The 21,934-nt window shown below is 39.4% G+C and overlaps 1 protein-coding gene across 2 annotated transcripts in view; it reads right to left on the reverse strand.

Annotated features, from left to right (window-relative positions):
- The window catches only part of brinp2 (bone morphogenetic protein/retinoic acid inducible neural-specific 2), a 170,942-nt gene that overhangs the window by 23,003 nt on the left and 126,005 nt on the right, over positions 1-21,934 (reverse strand). For both annotated transcript variants that reach the window (XM_079569070.1, XM_079569071.1), the window contains one exon: positions 18,561-18,797. In XM_079569070.1, coding sequence (XP_079425196.1) covers positions 18,561-18,797 — 237 coding nt within the window. The remainder of the gene's footprint in view (positions 1-18,560; positions 18,798-21,934) is intronic.

A 21,934-nucleotide genomic window follows, 5' to 3' on the forward strand; every position in this document is an offset into this window, starting at 1 on the left:
GCCAAGTGTGAAGTTTTAGAATCGGCAGATGGCTTTAGGTGGCCTGACTGTAATGGTGCGTTCCAGCCAACTGGTAACTGGTATCTTACAACCTCAGAGCGTTCCAGGTGAATAAAGTCGTATGGAACAAAACAGCAAATGCTTCAACAGTTTGCTCATACAATGCTAATGATATATGATATGAGAGTTTCCCCAAACCAGATAAATTAAAAAACATAACGACATATAGTTATTTTGAAAGCTGTGACCACAGCTTCACTGATGCAGTGGTTTTGTTGCAGTTTCAACATTAGCTGCGCTCCACCACTGGGGGCCGCCATTACTGTCTTCATCTCGTATACGAACTCGTAGCAGTCATGATGTTTCCGAGTTTACAAGTTGTAATTACCAGTTCGAGCGACGTTCCAAGGTATTTTTCCAAGTGGGAGGTGGGAAATTTACCAGTTACCAGTTGTCTGGAACGCACCATAAGGATACTCTACTAAGTGCACATGAAGTGAGATAAAATCAAAAGTATGATCTAGTCTACAGAAATTCTAATGTAAATATTTGAATTAATATTCATCAATAATGAACTGATTGATTATGAAGCGATGTATTGGTGCGTGCGAGTCAACTTTGTGAATATCTTTTATCTTTGCTTGATAGTAGCAAAAAGAGTTTCTAGCGATTGTATTTACTGACAATTAAGGAAGTATCAATGGCATGAAAGTCGTGGATTCGATCCCTCAGCCAGGTGGGGCCTTCATGTGTCGAGTTTGTTCTCCCAGTGTCTGCGTTGGTTTTCTCCAGGTGCTTTAGTTTCCCCTATCACTAAAAGCAAGCTCTACAGGCCAGGATGAAAATGGGTGTGTTTGTGACATATTCACAAAATGTGTATCAATTGAATGTTTTCGTCCAACCGAAGCAATTAAAAATGTCACTGAGAAACACCCTGAACTTTTTTTTTTATCTAATTGAAAGTAAACAACATAAACAAATGTTGATGTGTTTGACCTTGAAACTCATCTATCTCCTGAGGGAATCCAAAGAAAATCCAGCTTTTCGTTAGGATTTCATGGAAGTATCACTTTTAAGGACTTGTTTTTAACTGCAGGTGACTCCAGACTTGCTATGCCAATCCTCTCCTTCCTCTGTTTGAAGTTTCCTCCATTTTTTCCAGCCTCTCTCTGATTTACCGGCCATTTCCATCTCATCATTGCTCTCCTTTGCACATGTTGAAGGATTCATCACAAACAGGTTATGCCTCTCAGCTTCTCTGCGTCACCTCCTCTCACCCAGAGCACCGTCCCGAGATGAACTGCCACCGCTGTCCCATCCGTCAGCTCCTGGGCTTCTACCCCTACGGCTATTTATAGGCGACTAGGATGTAGCCCAAGAAGTAAGGAGAAGGGAATAGCAAAGGGGCCTTGATGAGCCTTCTGTAGCTCACTTGATGCCTCAGGGTTTTTTTGTCTCTATCAAAAATCTATGGCAGCCGACTTGTCTCTTCAAAGTGCGTCTAGCTCTGTCATCCCGTATAATCCTCCAATCCACCAATCCCTTTCTGAGGTTCAGAGGGGTTCAGCGATGCCAGTGGTCTGGTCTTTGGGGATAATATTTCTTCAGACATGTCGAAGAGTGACTAAGCAATCATTCTGTCCTCAACTGCTTTCATCTAGTAATGTTTGAGCGGGAAAAATCGCACTGTTCCTCCGTGTTGCATTACAGGATTACAGAGTAGAATTTCAAATGTCTTGATTGGTTTCTCTTAATGACAAAGCAACCTTATTCCACAATGAAAAAGGGCAGAACATATAGTTTTCTTTCGAGTCTCAATTTTCCTTTACGAGTGTCTACTAGAATATTGTCTGATATGTGCAGAGTAAGCTTACAGTTGAATCATAATCAGGTGTGATGTTCTTAGAAAACAGAGCCTAAGGAACTAAAATTAGAAAATGTGTCAATTCAAAAATATAAGAATGTATCAAGAATGATGCCTAATACTCTGCAGGGTGGTTATTCATTGATGTTGATTTTTTTTGTAAAATTCAAGTTAAAGAAGAAGTAAGTAACTTGTTTACCTTAATAAATCCTTTTCTTAGTCCCTCTGGGGGAAATACAAGTGTTAATAGTGTGCATTGGTGGCTCCTACCCGGTGGCAGTGAAGTTGCAATCGTGGTTTTCTGGCACCAGGGGGAGATGAAAGACCCCCCAACCATCCCATTAACACTATTACCCCCAGAGGGACTACGGAAAGGATTTATTAAGGTAAACAAGTTACTTAGTACGGCTTTAATATAATTAACCCCCAATATATTATCATCCCAGCTGCTTGGGGCCTGATGTGGGGACTCTCATTTAATTTCAATTTATACTAATTTAATCTGTTTTGCACATGTTCTACTCAATTGTTATGCTTGAAAGCCACAGCTCGCACATTTAAGAAATGTACTCATGTGTATCTTCATGTTTTGGCACACTGTTTCCATTGTCCTATAATCACCTATTGGAAGGCTTGATTAGTCCAAAATAGCTGAAAATTTCAGACATAAAATAATGTGATTATACAGTGAGATTGAAGAGACAAAGGTTCTTACTATCACAACATGAAGACCAGTGTTTCCAGATGGTTTGGGGACCCCTGGTGTTATGTGAGCACTTGGAAAGAGTGTTTTGGGGGAAGTTGAAACTGAAAGTAATTTAAGTAATTTAATGATGTTTGATGATCTCTACTCAAAACTCATACCTCTGAATGTAGTTGATTACTTGCTAAATAATTGGCAACACTCTCATGGTAAAGGGTATTCAGAGTATACAGTACATGACTCAATGTGTATGCGTTACAAAGAAGGTAAAGACACAAGCTTGGCCCATTTAATCTCTTCCCCCACCTCACCTGATGTGTCACAACAGTCATAACTGCACCTACTTCTTGTTTACACTAAGAACATCTATCCATCCATTATACATTATTTTCTTCGGTTTTATCTGTAGCCAGGTCGCTGAGGCTGAGACTTCCCTATCCGCGCACACTTCCTCCAGCTCTTCAGGAGAGACATACTCCCTGCAGCGAGTCCTCGGCCTCCTCCCAATACACTAAAAACAGTTTCACAAATTGAAATCGTCTTTGTTCAGTTCTGAGGCAAAATGAAACTGGTTTGGTTTTGCTCCAGCCCAAATGACCTCGAAACAAAGTGAAAAGTCCTCCACTCAATAACCAAGTCCAGCCGACAGTTTTGACAATCTCTCCCATGATACTCTTACTGCCATTACCCACATTTCATCCTCTAGAAACTGGTGCCATCTCTTTCGAAGCAAGAAGGATGAGACAAGAAGCTGTGCTATTACTGTACTTGGTGTTCTTGACAAAAATACTTCACAATGAACTCACAGGATCCACAAAGAGGTTCAGTCTCCAACGGGTCAGTGCGTCCAGTGACTGCCATGTCACCGTTCAAATCCTCAAGTCCCCAATCCCGTTTGACACTGTCCATAAATGGAATAAAAAAATAGTCATCACAGGAGAAAAGAGCATTAGACCTTCAGCGGTAACAAGCCTAAAAGTCTGAACATTGTAGGCCTCATTGTGCTTGTGTGAGGGGTTGTTACGGTAAGTCATCGTAGGATTACATAACTATTCTTTATGGTGTATTAAGGGCATTAGAACCACTGCTTTAGAGAAGTGAGCTGGGAGCTTTGTGTCACCAAAGTGAAAGAGTTTATAAAGGATTACAAGTGACTGTGCCACACAGAAGAAGAGGCTGTGGGCCAAGTGAGAAACAGATTTTTTTATTTTGAATTGAAAGCAAATTTGACATTATGACACTTCAACAATCCAGCTTTTCTTTCTTTGATTTGCTTTTTTTGCCTCGTTTATTGTTTCACTTCTTTTTAGAATAAAAAATAAACAAACAATGACCGTGACTGTATTCTTTGTGCAAGCCTGTTGGTCTGATATGATTAAAATCTAGTATAAAACCAATTTGCTGCAGCTTGTAGTGAGTGTGCTGCACTTCCCTTTTTATTACCAGATTACACTAGCTTATGGTTTTCAGGACAGTCATCGCTCTTTTATGGACCAACAGTTCAAAATCACATAGCTGAACCTCATAATGTTATATTAGACAAAACAGTTGCAGGACTGCAGAATTTGACTCATTTGGTCGCACAGACGGCTATAAATGTTACAGGTGTGACTAAATATTTTCCTATGATTGGACCGGTACGACCTGGCCTGAATCCTTTGATTTGTGATTTTTGATTTGTAAGATTTTATTCGGACCATAAACCAAACATAAAAACACAAACTCATACGAACTCAAAATACAACCTGCCATGATTGTGGCAGTTGTGAGCTCAATTTCAGACGTGCAGCTCAATACATTTACGTCTTAGCACAACAATTTTGTTTTACCTTTTGCACATTTGAAATTAGACTGTCCGAAAAGGAGTGGGGGAAGTAAACACTTATTTAGTCCAACCCCTTTTAAGTACTGTCAGTCTCTTGTTCTATTTACTTTTTAGGCTTCCTTAAAACAATAATTTGAGCACTGTGATCTAAATCAAGTTGTCATATACAGTGTGAATACTACCTACCAATCAACATCAGGTTTACAACACAACAGCTGAACATGAAAAGTCAGAGATTTTCTTCCGATTTTCTTCCGATACATACTTCGAGAACATCCATTCTTTGTATTGATATTTAATCCTTCTCCCCTTCTCCCCTCACAGCCAACTCTTATCACAATAAACACTGATGAGACGGTGCACAGTAACAGCGCAAAGCCAAGCCAAGAGACCTTTAAAGCACATTTAAAAACAATAATTGTGCCCAAGTGCTTCACAATGATATAAAAAAAACCCCCAAAAAACAATGACAAATGTATGAAATATTAAAACATGAATAATTAAATCAGAGCGAGTTAAAAGCCAGGTTAAAAAAGTACGTTTTAAGAAAAGATTAAACCTAATCAGTGACTGGGCTCATTTTGACATTGTGTGGGAGCTCATTCCACAGCCTAAGGACCATGATCGAGAATGCTCGGTCGTGAAGACTTTTTAAGACAGGTGAGATATGTTCTCTCTCTTTTGTCCCAGAGTCTGGCCTCCACGATTTACACCAACTGTAATTTAGGGAATTCACCAAAATGAGCATTTTAAGATCCTTACAGTTATGAAAAATGACTTGCGCTCCACTCCCCTCCTGCTGCGTACCGTGCTCAGTTCCAGTCATCATCCAAGGCACCCATAATGGCTTCTGATGCCTGGGCTCAGGCGCATGCAAAATTGACTGTTCAATGAGTTTTGATAATTAGCAGCGTTTCAATCCAGACAAGTATTTTTACTCAGATAATGGAGCTATCGCTGCCAAGGAAACAACCAAAGCACAGTCTGCACCATCGAAAGACGTCAAAGATCCTCTATTGGAATGATCACCCACTCTGCCTCCAGAGAACAAGGCACAAATACTGTATCTCACTTTGATTTTAGGTCTGTTTAATAATTAAGTCAATTATTAAGATTAATACATTTATTGTAAATCTGTTTTTTTTTTTTTACTTAAGCACAGTTTACTGACTCAAACTGCTTCAGAAGATTTTTCACTTCTTCAAGCAGCATAATGTTCAAACTTATATGTCACGTCACATATTATAATTTATTATCATTTTTGTCATGTAAAATGTATGACTATGTAAGATGAATTGCTTAGTAAACCATTTTTTTTAGGATTCTTTCACACATTTCTAAGTTACGTCTCTAAATTATGGCACAGTGATGTAACCAACCCAAGGTGTTAAATGCCCTGTGCAAAGGTTATTTTTTGTGCAATCCTTGTTGTTATAAAACAAAATGCTATTCAAAGTTGATTTCATGCAGTTATTTTCTCAAATTTATTCAGAAATTTACTCTTCAAAGAACCACTGTCTGATTCTTAATAAGTCTATCTGCAAAATACAATCATTATTTTTTACCTAATTCACACTTCAAAGTTTTATCAGTCCAGCCACCTGTGAAAACGCAGAAAATTGGATGGTGAAATTTGTACCTTTCAAAAATGTGAGGGGGAAAAAGAGTGTAATTTGCACCTAGAAATAATAGAGAAAAGAATGACTTAATTGTGATAATGAGGGTGATTATGAAAATCACACGGAACACAGAGAAAAGGTGACTTGTGTCATTAATCTAGACTTTCAATTTAGATTTTTCTATTCATTTTACAGTGCCAGTGAGAAAGCGACGTGTGCTCGGCTTGTTGCAAACCGATAAGCACAAGGTATCAAAAGTAACCTGAATAGATTTGAATATAGGTATGAAAACGCGTCAATGGTTTGCGCTTTGTCCTTGTTGCAGACATTTTTTCCTTCCTCTTGTGAGTGATTGCGAGGTTCTTACAAATAGCAATGAATCTGCAGCAGCAAACCGCTCATTCTATGCAGGTTCAGTAACTCGTGAATGGCCTGAGGGTCAAAAATGTCAATCCTGTGAAAGATTTTACAACACATAGCCGAAATAAGTTAGTGAGTCATTTACTGCATTGAATTCGTACAAAAACAGGCATAATTAGCTGAAGGATTTATTTTTCTTGCTCTATCATTTGCATGATTATATTCCAAGAGCTGCACAAGGTCACAATATATTCAATACATTTGCTATGCAACAGGATGTGAGCTAAAAGTCTAAACTTAACAGAAGTGGGGAGTTCTTGTATTTTTCGTACATCTCGAAAAACCCACACGTCACTTTAGCAAATTTCAAGGCATAAAGAGCTTAGCTAACTAAGTACAGTACTACAGTGCTAGCTGTGTAGAAATAACTGCATTTTTAAGGATAATTATATGCTGTACTGGCAACAGAAAGAAGAATAAAGAAAAAAGAAAAAAATTATAATAATTTGGAACAAGAAATGCATTTCTCTAATGTTCTGAGTAAAAGCACATTTGAAATCTTTCCATTGTCTTCTTCTTATTGAAACAACAGTACGACTTGTGTACACAGCACCAGTTCCTCCTCTGTTTCTAAATATGTCAACAGCGCTTTATAAGGCACTTAAAGTTTTTAAATTCCCAGCTGGCACAGCACACTTTCTGCCTCCTTCAAGACTCACTGAACTCTTCTCTGAACAGTTCGTGTCAGCCCCAGCACAATGTGCCAGCCCTCTCAATGACTTCCCCAATCTCCATATGTTCCCCTCGGATTGAGCTCCAAGACGATTAGCTCTGCACCTAAATACATATGTTTGGACTGGCATCAACAACTGCAGCCGTGGAGTCTTGTGCGTTGACTTTGGGGAATGAGCAATAGGCTTACAATGAGAATCAGGGCATGTGAAACGCACCATGTGACTTCTTACGGGAAATGAATAACTGACAGTGACACACTGAAGAGGATGTGGACACTCAACAAATTATACATCAAGGAAGCATTCACTGGAGGCAAGGTGTTTGAAATGTCTTGCACATGGACCACCGACCGCCTGCACATTTGAAAGTGGCAGAAGGCAAAGCCGCTACAAACTGCGCTACAAACCAGCAAAATGTTAAAACAGTGAGACATTGCTGAAACATTGCCCAGAGCGTTTATTGATTGATTTGCTTTATGTCTACTGTCCACAGAGGTTGGTTGATTTTTATTTTGACAGAATCCACCTTCTTTTTGCCAGATCCAAAGGCAACAATGATTAGATAGACACTAATTCTCTTCGGAATCGCTGCATAACAAATACAAAGATGTATCAGGAACACAAGCACAACAACACGCCACTGCTTTCAGAAAAGTTTCTAGTCATAGACAAAAGATGTCTCCGGTGTCGGGCTGTGCAATTATTAAAGTTTCAATTGAATCATGATTAAAAAGCCAACTCTAATTATCGTCATGATGCTTTTAATAGGGCTGTCAAAATTAGTGCATTAATGCATGTGGTTACTCATACACAATTAATGCGCTGATTATGGATTATCAAAAAAAATTCTGATCTCAGGTGTGCCCTGAATAAAGTATTCTGTATTTCACCAAAACTACTCTACAGAACTCTACAAAGAACAGAGGAAGACACTAGGCCAGGGGTCTCTAAATACATTTTCCCGGGGGCCAAAATATATCGGGAGTGTATTAATCCATAATCAAAAACTTCAGTAAAATATGTTTTAATTGGGAAAATACTATTGAGGAAACTTTTTTTCTCAATAAATGAATAATAAGTAGCCTTACAGGACTACAAGCCTGTGTCACAAGTTTATGCTGTATTTTAGTCATTATTCAATGTATTCTATTGTAGCCACAGCCGTCCTGGGGCGGACTGTCCATTTACCACGTGGCTATAATGTGTTGTTTATATCCTGATCTCTTATTACACGTGTGCAATTCTTTCCTTTTTGGTATTAAGCTGCCCCCTAGTGGCTGGAGATAGCATTTTGTTTTTTTCTTTCAAAATTCATAACTCGGAACAGGCTAAAGGTTTTTTTTTTTTTACATACTCAGGAATTTGTACTCTACACGTCGGATTGAATGATCTCTATCCAAGCAGCTTACATGCACTAACAACCAGTTGATTGTAACAGTGTAAAAAATTGTATTTGGATAGGAAAGAATAATTATAAGGCCAAGATCAAATAAGCCTAATAATCACTTGTTTGGGTTAAGTTCAAATATCCATATCATGAACTGTGTCTGTAAATGCCTTATAAGATAATAAATTATTAATAATAATAACGAGTAAGAACCAAACTGAAATGAGGTCCTCCAGAGTGTCTGATCACTGTCTGATCATAGAGTGTAAACTAAAAATGAACTAAGTGAGGCATTCAGCATTCAGCGTGGGCTAACTGCCGCTCATTCAAGCTAGCAATTTGTCTGTGTTTATGGACTCAACCACATGATTTAGACTAGAGCAAAAATAAATACAAGAATTGCGAAAGTAAAAGAATAGGACGGAGTAAGAATGACAAGCCTGTCTTCAATAATAACTTAAAGGCAATAAAGTTTCAATGTCAAGTCCATTAGAGCAAGAAACTTCTGGAGCCTGCCCACATCTCCTTACGGCTTCAGGAAGAAGGGCTATAATTAATCCATTCTTAGTTTACAGTGTACAAGTAATGCTACCAATATCTGTGTGTGGAACCAATATAACAATACAGACTTATCATTTCTAAACGCTCATTTTATGACAAAACCTGAACCCTTTTGTTGCCTTTGTACAAAATTGTGTTGAGATGTTACTGCTGTCAGACTGAAGTGGGCTATTGTACTTCACACAATAGTAAAAACATCTTTCAACACCTGAACTAGTGTGTATTCAAACTCAAACCGCTCGAAGAACTGTGCCTTTGCAGATCAGAGGAAATATGTTAAATAAAAGGTTTACTCTGGGCCTGAACAAAAGTACATAGCTTTTAGCGCACATTTGAAAGCGAGAGACTGCTGCGAAGAGTGGGACGATTCAGCTGGAACAAAATGGATGTAAAACAGTAGGATTGTTGGTGCCAAAAGTCTCGCCTTGTACAAAAGCGTGTAAAACAAGAGCGTTTAGGAAGGTGAGAGGGAGGAAGCCGGTTTAGATCCGTTTGCCGAAGAATGATCCATCTGTGGGACCAAAATAATCCCTCCTTTCCTTTGTTACTCTGACAAATCTGACTACAACTTCCCAGCGAGACGGCATGTTTATGGCCGTAATAAAGGCGGAAATGGCACGGATTCAAAACAGCGGGATCCTGATACATCGGAGCGGGAACGCGCGCCAGGGCTATTTGTAGGAGGCACCGAGTATCAAGCGTATCCCTGTGAGCAATGCTTCCTTTTAATTAACATAATGGATGAAGAGAGATAATTAAATGGTTTTGGGATACAATGAGGGATGGGAGAGGAGTGAACGGATGCAGAGAAGTGAGGGACCATTACCACTTACGTACAGAGGGAGATAAACTGTTATATGATGTGGATTTATAAGGCGGAGCGAGATGTAAAGCTGCCAGTTGGAAAGCTGAAGTGACGATGCAATAACGCTGTCACTGTGCAGGCATAGACAACACGGCCATAAAGCATGCTGGGATACTTTAGAGACCCAATTATGAAGGAGTGTAATGAATTTGTAGAGTTTTTAAACTTTTACTGGTCAATTTACCAATAGTGCCTCATCGTTATAGTAAAAGTTATGTGTACTCAAAGATTTAGTGCCATACTGGTGCAAGATATACAATAATTTTTTTCTTGCCTTGTTATCAATCCAGCAATACATCAGTGACCTCCCATACAGATTTGGACTTGCTTAGTCAATCTACAAACATGTACCTAACATGCATAGATTATCTATCTGTATATGAACGCTGTGCGACTGAAACCTGTGAGAAGCATGACAGCAGATTAAGGAGTCATAAATAAAAAAATGAAAAAAAGTCAAAATAGCACCCATGCAAGATTAGAAATGAGACAAATGATCAATTTTAGTAAGGTGTTTATTTATAGTTAAGACATGGGGGCGTCGTGACTGCCTGCCTGTCGTCATTTTCCGTACATTTGTGCTATTATCGATTTCTATTTTCGAAAATGAACTATTGCATTCAATGCAATTCAGTTCAAAGACACAACGTAACCCCATAATGTAAGTCCAATAGGGGTTATAATTACCATTTCAGATGGATCTATGTTAAATTAGCCCAGCGGATGTGGCAGGAAGCAGCTCATTCAGCCGTTGTACATGCGTACATGCAGAGGAGATGGAGGAGAAGATGTCACTAAATAATGAGGTCAGCCATACATGAAATATAAGGCCCAGCTCCAGGATAATTAAAATTCAATCCCATGTATTCACAAGCTGGTAGGAAGCGGCGTTAGCTTCTCTAATAGAAAACCAACGGAAAGGTTCGGCGATAGTGTTAATGATCATTTCAGAGGAGGCTTCTTTCATTGATATCTCCCACTTTGGTAACTGAAATAAATTAACCATTGCAAATATCGGATTGCGGTAAATACTGAAAGTCACTATTTCTACCACTTTCAGTTCACAGTTCACAAAAAGAAAATCTTCCGAGTGCTTATTTCCTCAAACTTACTTTGCCTCTGGGTGTATTTAAGAACAGAAGATGGAGTATGTTTAAAGGAAGTGTTTCCCAACCAGGGGTAAGGGGACCTCTGAGGGTACTTCAGCACTTAGCAATATATTTATTTAGGCCGCACATTTCATACACAAGGTAACTCAATGCACATCAATAGCAGTTGGTACACGGAATTATTTCAGATTTAAAATGGAAAATAGAGTCAAATTTTAACTTATTCTGATGGCACTTGCTGACCAGCGTAACCAGCCAGAGTTTATACTAGTGCTAGTTGTGATAAATCTACTAAACAATAGCTCCTGTTAGTCATAGAGTGCAGTAATAGTACTCACAAGAGCAACAGAATAGCAGTAGAAGGTGCTGTAATACTCAATAGTGCTAATTTTTCTTCATGATAGAAAAAAATGATACAATATGTGAAAATAACAGTACTTTTCATTGTGCAGGTTTCCAGTACACCTCTATACACTGCGTTCCAAATTATTATGCAAATGACATTTTTCTAAGATTTTCTAAATTGTCAACTTGAATGAGAGTCAGCATAATTTTCAAGTCTTTAACTGGTAGAGGATCATTTAAATGTGGTGGAAAAAAGTTCCTAGTGATAACAGTATTTTTTTCAAAAGTAGTAGTAGTAAAAACCTCAAAATCCACTGTTCCAAATTACTATGCAACTCATCGTTTCAATACATTTTAAAGCTTGTAATTAACTGAAAATGGTCCTTTGTTGAATTTGAAGCATTAGGAGGTCATATTTACTGAAATCAAAAGGTATTTCAATAAAAAAATATCTTAACAGGTCAAGTTATATTTCACCCTTATGTGATAGCAGCTTTAAAATTCTTAAATCCATTAAACTTGTGAGTTAAACTTGACAGTTTCTGCTTAGATTTGTTTGCAGGATGTCAGAATAGCCTCCCAGAGCTGCCGTTTGGATGAAAACTGACTCCCACCCTCATAGACGTTTTTTTTGTTGAGGCTCCAAAGGTTCTCAATAGGGTTGAGGTCAGGGAAGGAGGGGGTCCACATCATGAGTTTCTCTCCTTTTATGCCCATAGCAGCCAGTGATGCAGAGGTATTCTTTACAGCAGGACATGATGCGTTGTCATGCATGAAGAGGATTTTGTTCGGGAAAGCACAACTCTTCTTTTTGTAGCATAGAAGACAGTGGTCAGTCAGAAACTCCACATATTTTTCACAATTTTCACACCTTCAGGGAGCCTAAAAGGGCCTAAAGGGGACGACCAGCTCTCTCCTCATGATTTTGGTCCAAAACATGACTCCGCCCCCTCCTTACTGACGTCACAGCCTTGTTGGGACATTGTGGCCATTCACCAACTATCCACTACTCCATTGATTTGACCATCCAGGGCTACACGGCCTCATCAGTGAACAAGACTGTTTGAAAATGAGTCCTCATGTATTTCTGAGCCTGTTGCAGCCGTCCGTTTCTGTTCATGAACATTCAATTAACCGTTTAGGGGAGGCCCGGATAGAAGGTTTATGCACAACTGCAGCCTCTGGAGAGTCCTACACCTTGATGTTCGGGAGACTCCAGAGGCACCAGCAGCTTCAAATACCTGTCTGCTGCTTTGTAGCATCTGTTCTAATAATCTGATGTGTTTGTCTGGCAGAAATCGTCCATATTGTGCCTTTATCTGCACAAACCGGAGTGTGCTCTGAATCATCCACAAATCTCTTATCAGTATGATGATTATGCTTAATCTTTCATGAAATATCAAAGGTTTTCATACCTAGACCAAGGCATTCAACTATTTCACACTTTTCATCAGCAGTAAAGACCCTTTTTCTTTCCCATATTGCTTGAAAATGATGATCTGCATAATAAAGTGGAACACCCTTTTTCAGTAGTTTTTCCCTTAACTGGGCTTAACATGAAAACTAACCTGAAAATTATCCCAGGTCTCTGAGATTAATGTCAGTGATTCATAGAGCCCCAAGACACGATACCATCCATGAGTTTCATTATTATTGTTTTTTTTTTTACCTTTTTGACACAAAAATACAATTTGCATAATAATTTGGAACGCAGTGTAATACCACAACTATAATCTAAAACATTGCAGACATGTAGACACTTGATTTGCATGAAATAGATCTTTGAGGCATACTTTGTGCCAGACTCAATTCTATTTCCATTCCACCTAGGCCATTAACACAAGCAGAACAGCACACGTTGGAGCAATTTCTTTCAAAACATCCCCTTTGCTTGGATTATGAAATTGTAGCACTTGTTCAGCTGTCACAGGAAATAAATGAGGATTGTTAGAAAAGTACTGGCCTAGAATATGAAATTAGTAATCACAAATGCTTTCCGATGGCGTTGGTTTTTTAATTGGATTTACGTAGCGGTTTGCAGTAAGAAAGATTGCTCCCGCTGTGCGTAAAATATTAAAGATTTGAGAGTGTGTTATGAATGCGTGGCTCATCGGCATCGGTTATTTCAAGAATATTCTATGTACTGTAGTTCTTTTTGTTCAAATAAAAAGCATATTTGGGTTAGTGGAAGGATTAACACTGCAACAATATGAAATGTGTATTCTCCACTATGCGTTAATTGATATTGCCAAGTGTAGCATAGAAGTCCATACCCACCAAACAGCCGTCTTGCATATTCTAATCTAACACCAAGCAGTGGGTCGTGAACCTGCATGTGTTTTCAATTTCTCCGATCCTGAAGTGTGGCTGTACAGGTACTCATTATTCACACCATCATACGAAACTCCTGCTTGTACATGCTGAAGACAAGGTAGGCATAGAAACGTGCCTTCATTGCAACGACAGAAGATACGATCCAAAATGTGTCACTTATTATTCTACATGTAAAGTATATTTTTGATATAGTATAAAGCAAGGCCATCGAGTGGCCATTATGACTTTTCCCCTCTAATCACTGCACATAAAAGCATCTCGAGTGTTAACGGTGATTTACACAGCAGCAGTGGGTCCTCTGATTGTGCTTCAGAACGAGCCGGGCATAAACAACTCAAGTTTAAATGCTCCATAAAGACCGCTTCAGGATCACGGCCAAATTCAAACTAAATAGGCCCTGGTCGCAATCGCTACTCGTACAATTGACCTAAAGTTCTGCGGCTACAGGAGTGTAGGCAGCAGGTGTGTAGTTCTATTAGTGCAGTGTTGTATTAGTTATAGTAGTAGTAGTAATAGTGGCAGTAGTAGAAGTAATACTAGGAATGATTGACTTCCTGTGTAAAAATCTAATAACAGAAAATAACACAGGCTTTTTAAATTATTGAAAGGGCCACTCCAACATTTTCAGGCCAAAGTCCTGCAGTAACTGATTATTGCTCCTTGATCTTTGCTCCTTCTGGGTTGGCTGCCTGAAGCTTAAGCCTTTGTGTCAATCATCTCAATAGGCCCAGATACAAGAGATGCGGGATTCTCTGGCAAACAGCATCCTGCTCGAGTCAACTGCGAGGGACAGCATTTTTTCTCTGTCTGGGATGCTCTGGGTAAGAAAACTAGCAGAAAGGTATAATAGACATATTAATAATAGGATGGCAGGGCAGCTTACTAGAAGCAGTCAAAAAAGACTGCCCACACGAAGACCTCGAGGTCGACCAGTGCAGGCTGGTCCAAACAAAAAGGACTTTTCACTTTTTTTATAGACACATGTGATGTCTCTCTTAAAGCAGAACTACTTAACTCATGCCCCAAGAGGCCATAAGCACCACTGAAGGTGTCGTAGCATGTTGCGTTTTTTTTACTCTTTAATTATCCATGAACGTAAATACTACGCTGAGAAACGACAAAGGAGAGAAGGATATTGTACATTGTGCCACAACCCAATTACACAATGGAGAATTGTTTTCACTCAAACTTAGGTAAGTTAAAGCTGTTAGCAGTTAGCTTTGCCCGTTAGCCTGCTAGCTTCTTCTTCTTCGTGATTCTAAAAGTGTGTATTGCGCCTCCAACCCAGTGCAGGGAAAGTTGCAAGCGTGGTTTTCTGGCCAGAGACACCAGGGAGAGCAGTAAGATGCCAGCAAGTCCATAGCCTGTTATTTCTATGTCTTCTTAGGCCTGTCCTTGATGAGGACCAGTCATCACTCTTGTGATTTCCAGAATATTGATGTACTCATCTGCTTTTTTATTGTTTTATAACACCCTCACTTGTTCCTCAGCTGAGCTAAACTTTAAGAGCAGAGTCATAGATCCAGGCTAGGTGATATGATATGATTCACAGTATTTAGTACAATCTTTGTTGAATAGTTTCACCAGTTCTACTTTGAAACATATTGTACTTAACCTTAATATTCATCTCATTTTTACTGGCAGGTCTATCTATATTTGCACTTGCCCATTTTGGACACTTTATGACAATGTACTCTCTTCCTCTACAGGAAATCATTTAGCCTCGTCCTCTTTCCATCTCTCTGACACTCATGAATACTCTCATGAATACACACAGCCTCCGTACAGTTTGTTCCTCTTTGTAACGGCAAATTTATCAGACACAACAGCACCCGAGATTGAGTCCAACTTCCTAAGCAGCCCCAGAAGCAAAAATAAACCATCGCTGCTGAAAGAATAGGCAGGATGCTAAATATGAAATGTTACAGAGACCAAAGAGAAGGGCTTTGAAAGTCAAACAGTATTTGCCATTTAGATTAGCCGGCTCTCATCTTCTCGCATACATTTTTCATCAAAGTCTGCTTCGGTGTGAAAGCAAAGGAGTGCCATGGGGCTATACAATGTTACCATTACTGCAATTTTCACAACAGCGGTATCTGTATCCTAAGAACCTATGGCATAACCTAATCTAAAGTCTCATCCGGTCCCATCTTAATCCCCTTTTGTTTAGGCCTGCTTTTGTTGGATGTAGCACGGCTTTCCCTTTTTATGGCCAGTGCTGTTTTGGGTGAAGAGTCTTGTTCCGTGCCAGGGCCAACTGACTGGTCAAAGTTTACTGAACAGAACTGACTGGTTTAGCTCTTCAGCCCTAAGCCTGGATCTGTTTTTTCGATCTAGTTTAGTTCTGGTTAAGTTGATTTGTAAATGTTGAGGATTATTAATCCCCTAAATCAGATTTGAGGGGGAAAAAGTACCAGAACTGCACCATATGCAGTACTAGATTTGAAAATTAGAAACTTGGTCTATCTTCTTGCACAAAACACACAACTGATGAGGAAGTCAAATTAAAGAACATACGGCAACAACTCAATTGAAGAGAAAAACATCCATTCCCGGTCATACAAATACATTGCATATTTTTCTAATACTATGCAGCTTTTGTAAATTCACCCTGTTTGCTTTTTTCAAATGAGATCAAACTTTGATGAGGACCCTGGACAGCGCCTGCAGGCTACAGTACACTGCTGTCTATTCTCCCGTACGCGCTGCTAACCACCAAGCATTTCATGATATTTTTAGCCGTAGCGCGCCGCGCCTCTATGGGAAGCTGCGGCCTAATTTTTCATGACAAAGTTAAGCTCCTGACAAAAACCATCACGTCAGCAGAACAAGAAGCGCCTTACTACAACCATCCATCCCGCTGTCTTCCCAATCCTCATTCACCTTTATAAAGATTTAATATGCGGTAAATAAAATAGCAACTCCAGCAAGCGAGATGTCAGGTGCTTGTCAAAGTGAGGCTAAAGTGAACGCTGCATCTTTCAGTAATGTTAGTCCCTAAGCACTTTTCAAAAGATGGAAGCGCACAAATTGCAAGAAAATAAATTGCACGACAACACACCCACAGGTTTGAGAAGAGATGCCAGAAATCTGCAGTGGATTAAACAGTGCAGATGCGGTCCAAGGCATTATGAAACTTCTTCCAAGGCGCAAGGACCAAAAAAAAAAAAAGGGAGCATGCGAGGGAGCAGGAGGCAAGGGAGTAGGAGGCGAGACTCTGGGCAATTTCTGAAGTGACGGCTGAGTTTTTCCGCATCACTGTCGCCATTACATCACACACCTGTGCCGTGTTCGCAGTGATGAATGCTTTTGGTAAAGGATGGAGGCTGCTGGGAAATGGATTTAACAAGACTGAGATTGTCCACCTGATGGGCCTCTGTCACCGAGTCCCAGCACATGGCTTGTATATTACTGCTTCATCTCACAACGAGACACACTCCATACATCCTCCCAGATACTATATAAAAATGTCCACGACGCTGACAGTGACGGCTCAGCTGTTTAACTGTTACTTTTCATTAAACACGAAAAATAGGAAATAACCAGTTTTGTTTGCAGTTTTGCTGTGGTCTTTGCGAGTACCATTGTGGAAGTCAGACCAGCAGTTTGAGGATGTGGAGTAGGCAACAGGTGTGCCAATAACATTGCCTCATATAATTAATTTCTTTCTTTTATTGCACTTAGGGTTAAGGTCTACAGAAATACATTCACCAAGATATGTTACTCATCTAATACAACTGGTCGAATTTTTTTATTCCTATTGGTAATAATCTGACTGTTAGATCTGGCAGAGACACATATGCCCATGTTTATAGCTCAGCAAGAGATTCCACTTGGACTCTACAGCAGTGTGATCCAAACAACATATAGTGGCTACCGCAACACATGTACGATTTCAAAAATGTTCTTACAGTAAATTAAATGTCATCATTATTCTATGCAAGAGCTATGTTTGAAAAGCACCATCTGAATTGGTCTTATGGCTTTGCAACCGCTGTGTGTCAAACCCGAGCTTTGCAAAGGGCGCGTCATGTAATTAGCCCATACTGTATTTAGTAGTGTTACGGAACAGCTTCTTAAACTGTGCACAAGGTGTATTTGGGAGGTAATGATTTCTATGTGTTGCACCATCCGCAGCAGTCGTATCAAATGATAAACAAAATGGTATTTGACACGAACAACATCGCAATAAATGGGTCTCACTATGACAGCTGAGAGATTGCCAAACATGCCCTGCAAAAGCCGAAAGCAAAAGGTTTTATTGTTTAAATGCCACAGAGGAAATGTTGAGAGTTTAGGGATACCTTATGTCAGCTGTTTGATAAATATAGACTGGATTCAGATTTGTTGTACACAGTTGGGAGGTCTCTTATATATACAACATATCTTTCTATAGTACTTAAATGGGCAACGGCTAAAACTACCGCTATTGCCAATGGTTAAGCTACAACAAATGAAGCTTCAGCATAAATTCAATCTGGAGAAATCCATTCATTCCCTTATCTCTACACCTCACCAATCATCCTCTCATCACTTCATCTCAAGCTGCACCCCCATGACAGCCTATCACCCCCTTGTTCACTGCCTCAGTCATTTCCCGTCTGTGCTGCGTCCCTCCTCCGCCCCTCTTCCACCTGGCCTCATCTCGACTCATCGTCATCATCGTCCACTGGCTGCCACGATCTCATTGTATAATTGGCACTTTGTCACTGATTTCTACATTTTATTCAAAGATTACAAAAGTACATAATATATATCATGTTTGAAAAATGTACCCAAAGCAAAAAGTGACAATGTAGATATAGAAAAGACCACCGCACACATTATCAAGGCACCGCGTTGTTTTTTACATACCTGACTCCATAAAATCCAGGTTGAAGTTGTTCCACGCGTCTTTGTTCTTCTCCAGATTCTCCTCCATGACTTTGATGTCGGCGAAAGGACAGTTGCATTCTGGGAATCGCGAAGAGCAGCGGCACCAGCAGTCGTTGTTGCGGCAGAGCAGTTCGCCCTCGGAGTTACACGCCACGTAGCTGAGCGCGGCCTCCACAAACCGCCCACGCAGAAACTCAGGGAGGACATCCTGTAATCCTGGAACACAACAGATCACAAGGTCAGGGCGTCTGGTCAGCTGCTCTCGGTCGAGGAATTTATTTTTTGTCAGAAAATACAAAAAAACACAATATTACTTAAGTTGATTATATTCAGAAGTTGGCAGGTGGTGTGATAAAGAAATGTGCACAATTTGGAGCAGTACTATTATATATATATTTTTATTTATTTATTTCTTTTGACACAATTTAATTTAGCTTTAGTCTTTTCCAAAAGGTGTTAATTAGTTTTTAAGATTTTGTCCAATTTCTAGTTGTTGTTTTTTTTCGGTCAAATCTACATACAATCAACTTAAGCTACTCAACTATAATTTATAATGAAACATTTTGGTAAACAAACAACTGCTTAGCACTGATCCACCCCAAGGCCATAAAAATCCAATTAAAATATTGATTGAAATTATGGAGGAAAACATAACTTGGATGCAGAGTAAAATAGACATGAAAACAATATAATATTTCTATCGACAAAATAAAACAAACATCAACAACAAAATAGATTCAATTTACCACAGCTATACTATGCATATACGGCTTTATCATTGTTTTTTTCTGAAAGTAATCTTCTGCGTCGCACATTTCATAGCTTCGTATTATTGTGTAGCGCTCTTAACTATGAATGACTACAGTTGTTTTCGTATATCATAAAAATGATTGCTTCATTTCCACTCCCAACATGTGCCATCAGTCTGATAGCTCATCGCTTTAGCTGCCCGTTGGACGTCACTGTCTGTACGAGATTTCCCTGACACTAATAATATGCCATGTTGAGTCCAGCACAAGTGTCGCGCAAAGACAGAATTGCATCTCCCCGTTTGGGTTATGAGACGATTCTCAGAGAAATGGAACACGCACTTGACTGCATTTCAAATAATCATCTGAGCACATTTACATAGATATAAGAAAATAGGGCGGTTCTGTTATTATTCAGGACGAGAAAATAGATTTGGTACATCACATTGACACCAATCAGGTGTGGCGTTAAACCCTGTTATTGGTAATCCTGCATTTGTAGAAGACAACAAAACGCAGAAAAGATTCTCACAGGTTGTTATTTGGACTGGGTAATTTAAAGCAGTACTAAGTAACTCATGCCCCTAGAGGCCAAAAGCGTCACTGCAAGTGTCGTAGCATGTTGCATTTTTCATTACTCATTAATTGTCCGTGAGAGTAAATATTACGCTGACAGAAAAGACAAAGGTAGAGAGGGATATTGTACATCCAATTACACAATGGAGATATTTTTTTTCACTCAAACTTGGCTGTAAATACTGTTTAAGTAGTGCTAGGCCGCAGCTAGCTTTGCCCGTTAGCATATTAGCTTGTTCTTTGTGATTCCATTAGTGTGTATTGGTGGCTCCTACCCGGTAGCAGTGAAGTTGCAATAGATACAGACGGCATCTTTGGAATCGCCCATATATGGTCATGTTTGAAAACAGTTAAGTTGATAACAATTTGGAGAAAAATCTAAGCTTTCTCTAATTATTCAAAAACTACTTTAACATACACTAAGTTGTGAATATAGTTTTCTACTAAATAAATATACAAAGACATTGAGAGGAGCAATGTGCGTCAACTGCCCATATATACAGAAATAATGGAAAATGCTAACATGATGCTTTATGTTAGCGTTGTGCTAATGCTAATGCTAGCTAGCGCTAGCTACGACTGCCGTTATTTCACTTCTACTGAATAATCTGCTGTGAATAAACATCCATGTGGATGTTTATTCACTTCATTGTGGGAAATACAGAAGATTCTGTATGTCAGAAGATTCTATTTCCCCCCTCGGCCAGGCCATGCCCCCTTCTATGACGAGATGCCGTCTGTGGTTTTCTGGCCAGAGACACCAGGGTGAGATGTCCCAATTATCCCATTAACACTTGTATTACCCCCAGAGGGACAATGAAAAGGATTTATTAAGGTAAACAAGTAACTTAGTACTGCTTTATAGTTGAGAAGATTTGTTTTCTAATCCAAGACACCGTAAAAAGTTATCTTCACTTTGGAGGCTGCTACCAATACAACCGACTGAGCCTGACGCCTTTCAGTAACTGTAAGCCGAAATGTCCTTGACTATAAACAGCCCCGTCCAGATGACAAGCTTTGTTACAATGGTGTCACTATTTCACTTGTTTTAAATTTGAACAAATCGTTATAGTGTCTGTCACTACTCTCATGTCATTGAGCGTCTCTTCCTGGCCCAAAATGCTCTTGACACTGAGGAAATAATCTGAACTATTCAGTTCACATGGTCATTGTGTTACAGATGATATATTTCTCCATCAGGAATCTACAATCCCCTTGCCTGAAACTAAACCCTGCAGGATGTTGAATTGAATAACTTTCCTGTCTAGTTTTTTTCCCCCATCACACCTTTTCCTATGGAGATGCTGTTTTGATAATAGCTGCAGAGAGGAAGTGTCGGAGTTTGTTTATACGATCAATGCATATTTTATCTGCAGACAGAAAAGCGTAAAAGCAAAACCGCTCCTCTTTGTCAAAGTTTTCTGTGCACACAACACACCAAAGCTTTATCTTTTTGTTTACTTAGGTCTGTCTTTTCTTTTGAAAGTTAAAGCAACATTCAGCAGCGCCGTTAGCTTTCAGGAAGGTTATAATCGGAAAGCAATACAGATGTCATGGAAATTGTAAAATCTCAGAAAAAACATTGCTTTTTGGCGGCAAAGTACGTATATATGTGTAATGCTAGACAAAATAAACTTCTGTTCTTTTTTATTCTTTCAACGTTCCACTGTGGGTTGTATATTTATGAAGCGTCTGCCACAGACTAGGACTTGCTCATGCACTTTACATATCAATAGTAGTATCGACAACACAGCTTAATTAACTGAAGATGCATTTTTTTCACTGGTTGTGACAAAGATGTTTTATACATTTTTCTCCCCACAGTCACGATACATGCAATTTTGTAAAACCCCAAAACAAATGTATCTACTGAAACGATTGTATTTGTCTGCCACGATGCATCTCATGTGTCCCAAACAATTTAGAAAACTCTGAGACTCACTACTTGGCATATGCTCAGTGGCCCCATCTGCTGTGCTGTGTGCTGCAAGAATAGCAAATAAACAACTTTCACACAGTTGCTGGGCT

The sequence above is a fragment of the Gobius niger genome, assembly GCF_951799975.1.
Source record: "Gobius niger genome assembly, chromosome: 13".
Classification (NCBI taxonomy): domain Eukaryota; kingdom Metazoa; phylum Chordata; class Actinopteri; order Gobiiformes; family Gobiidae; genus Gobius; species Gobius niger.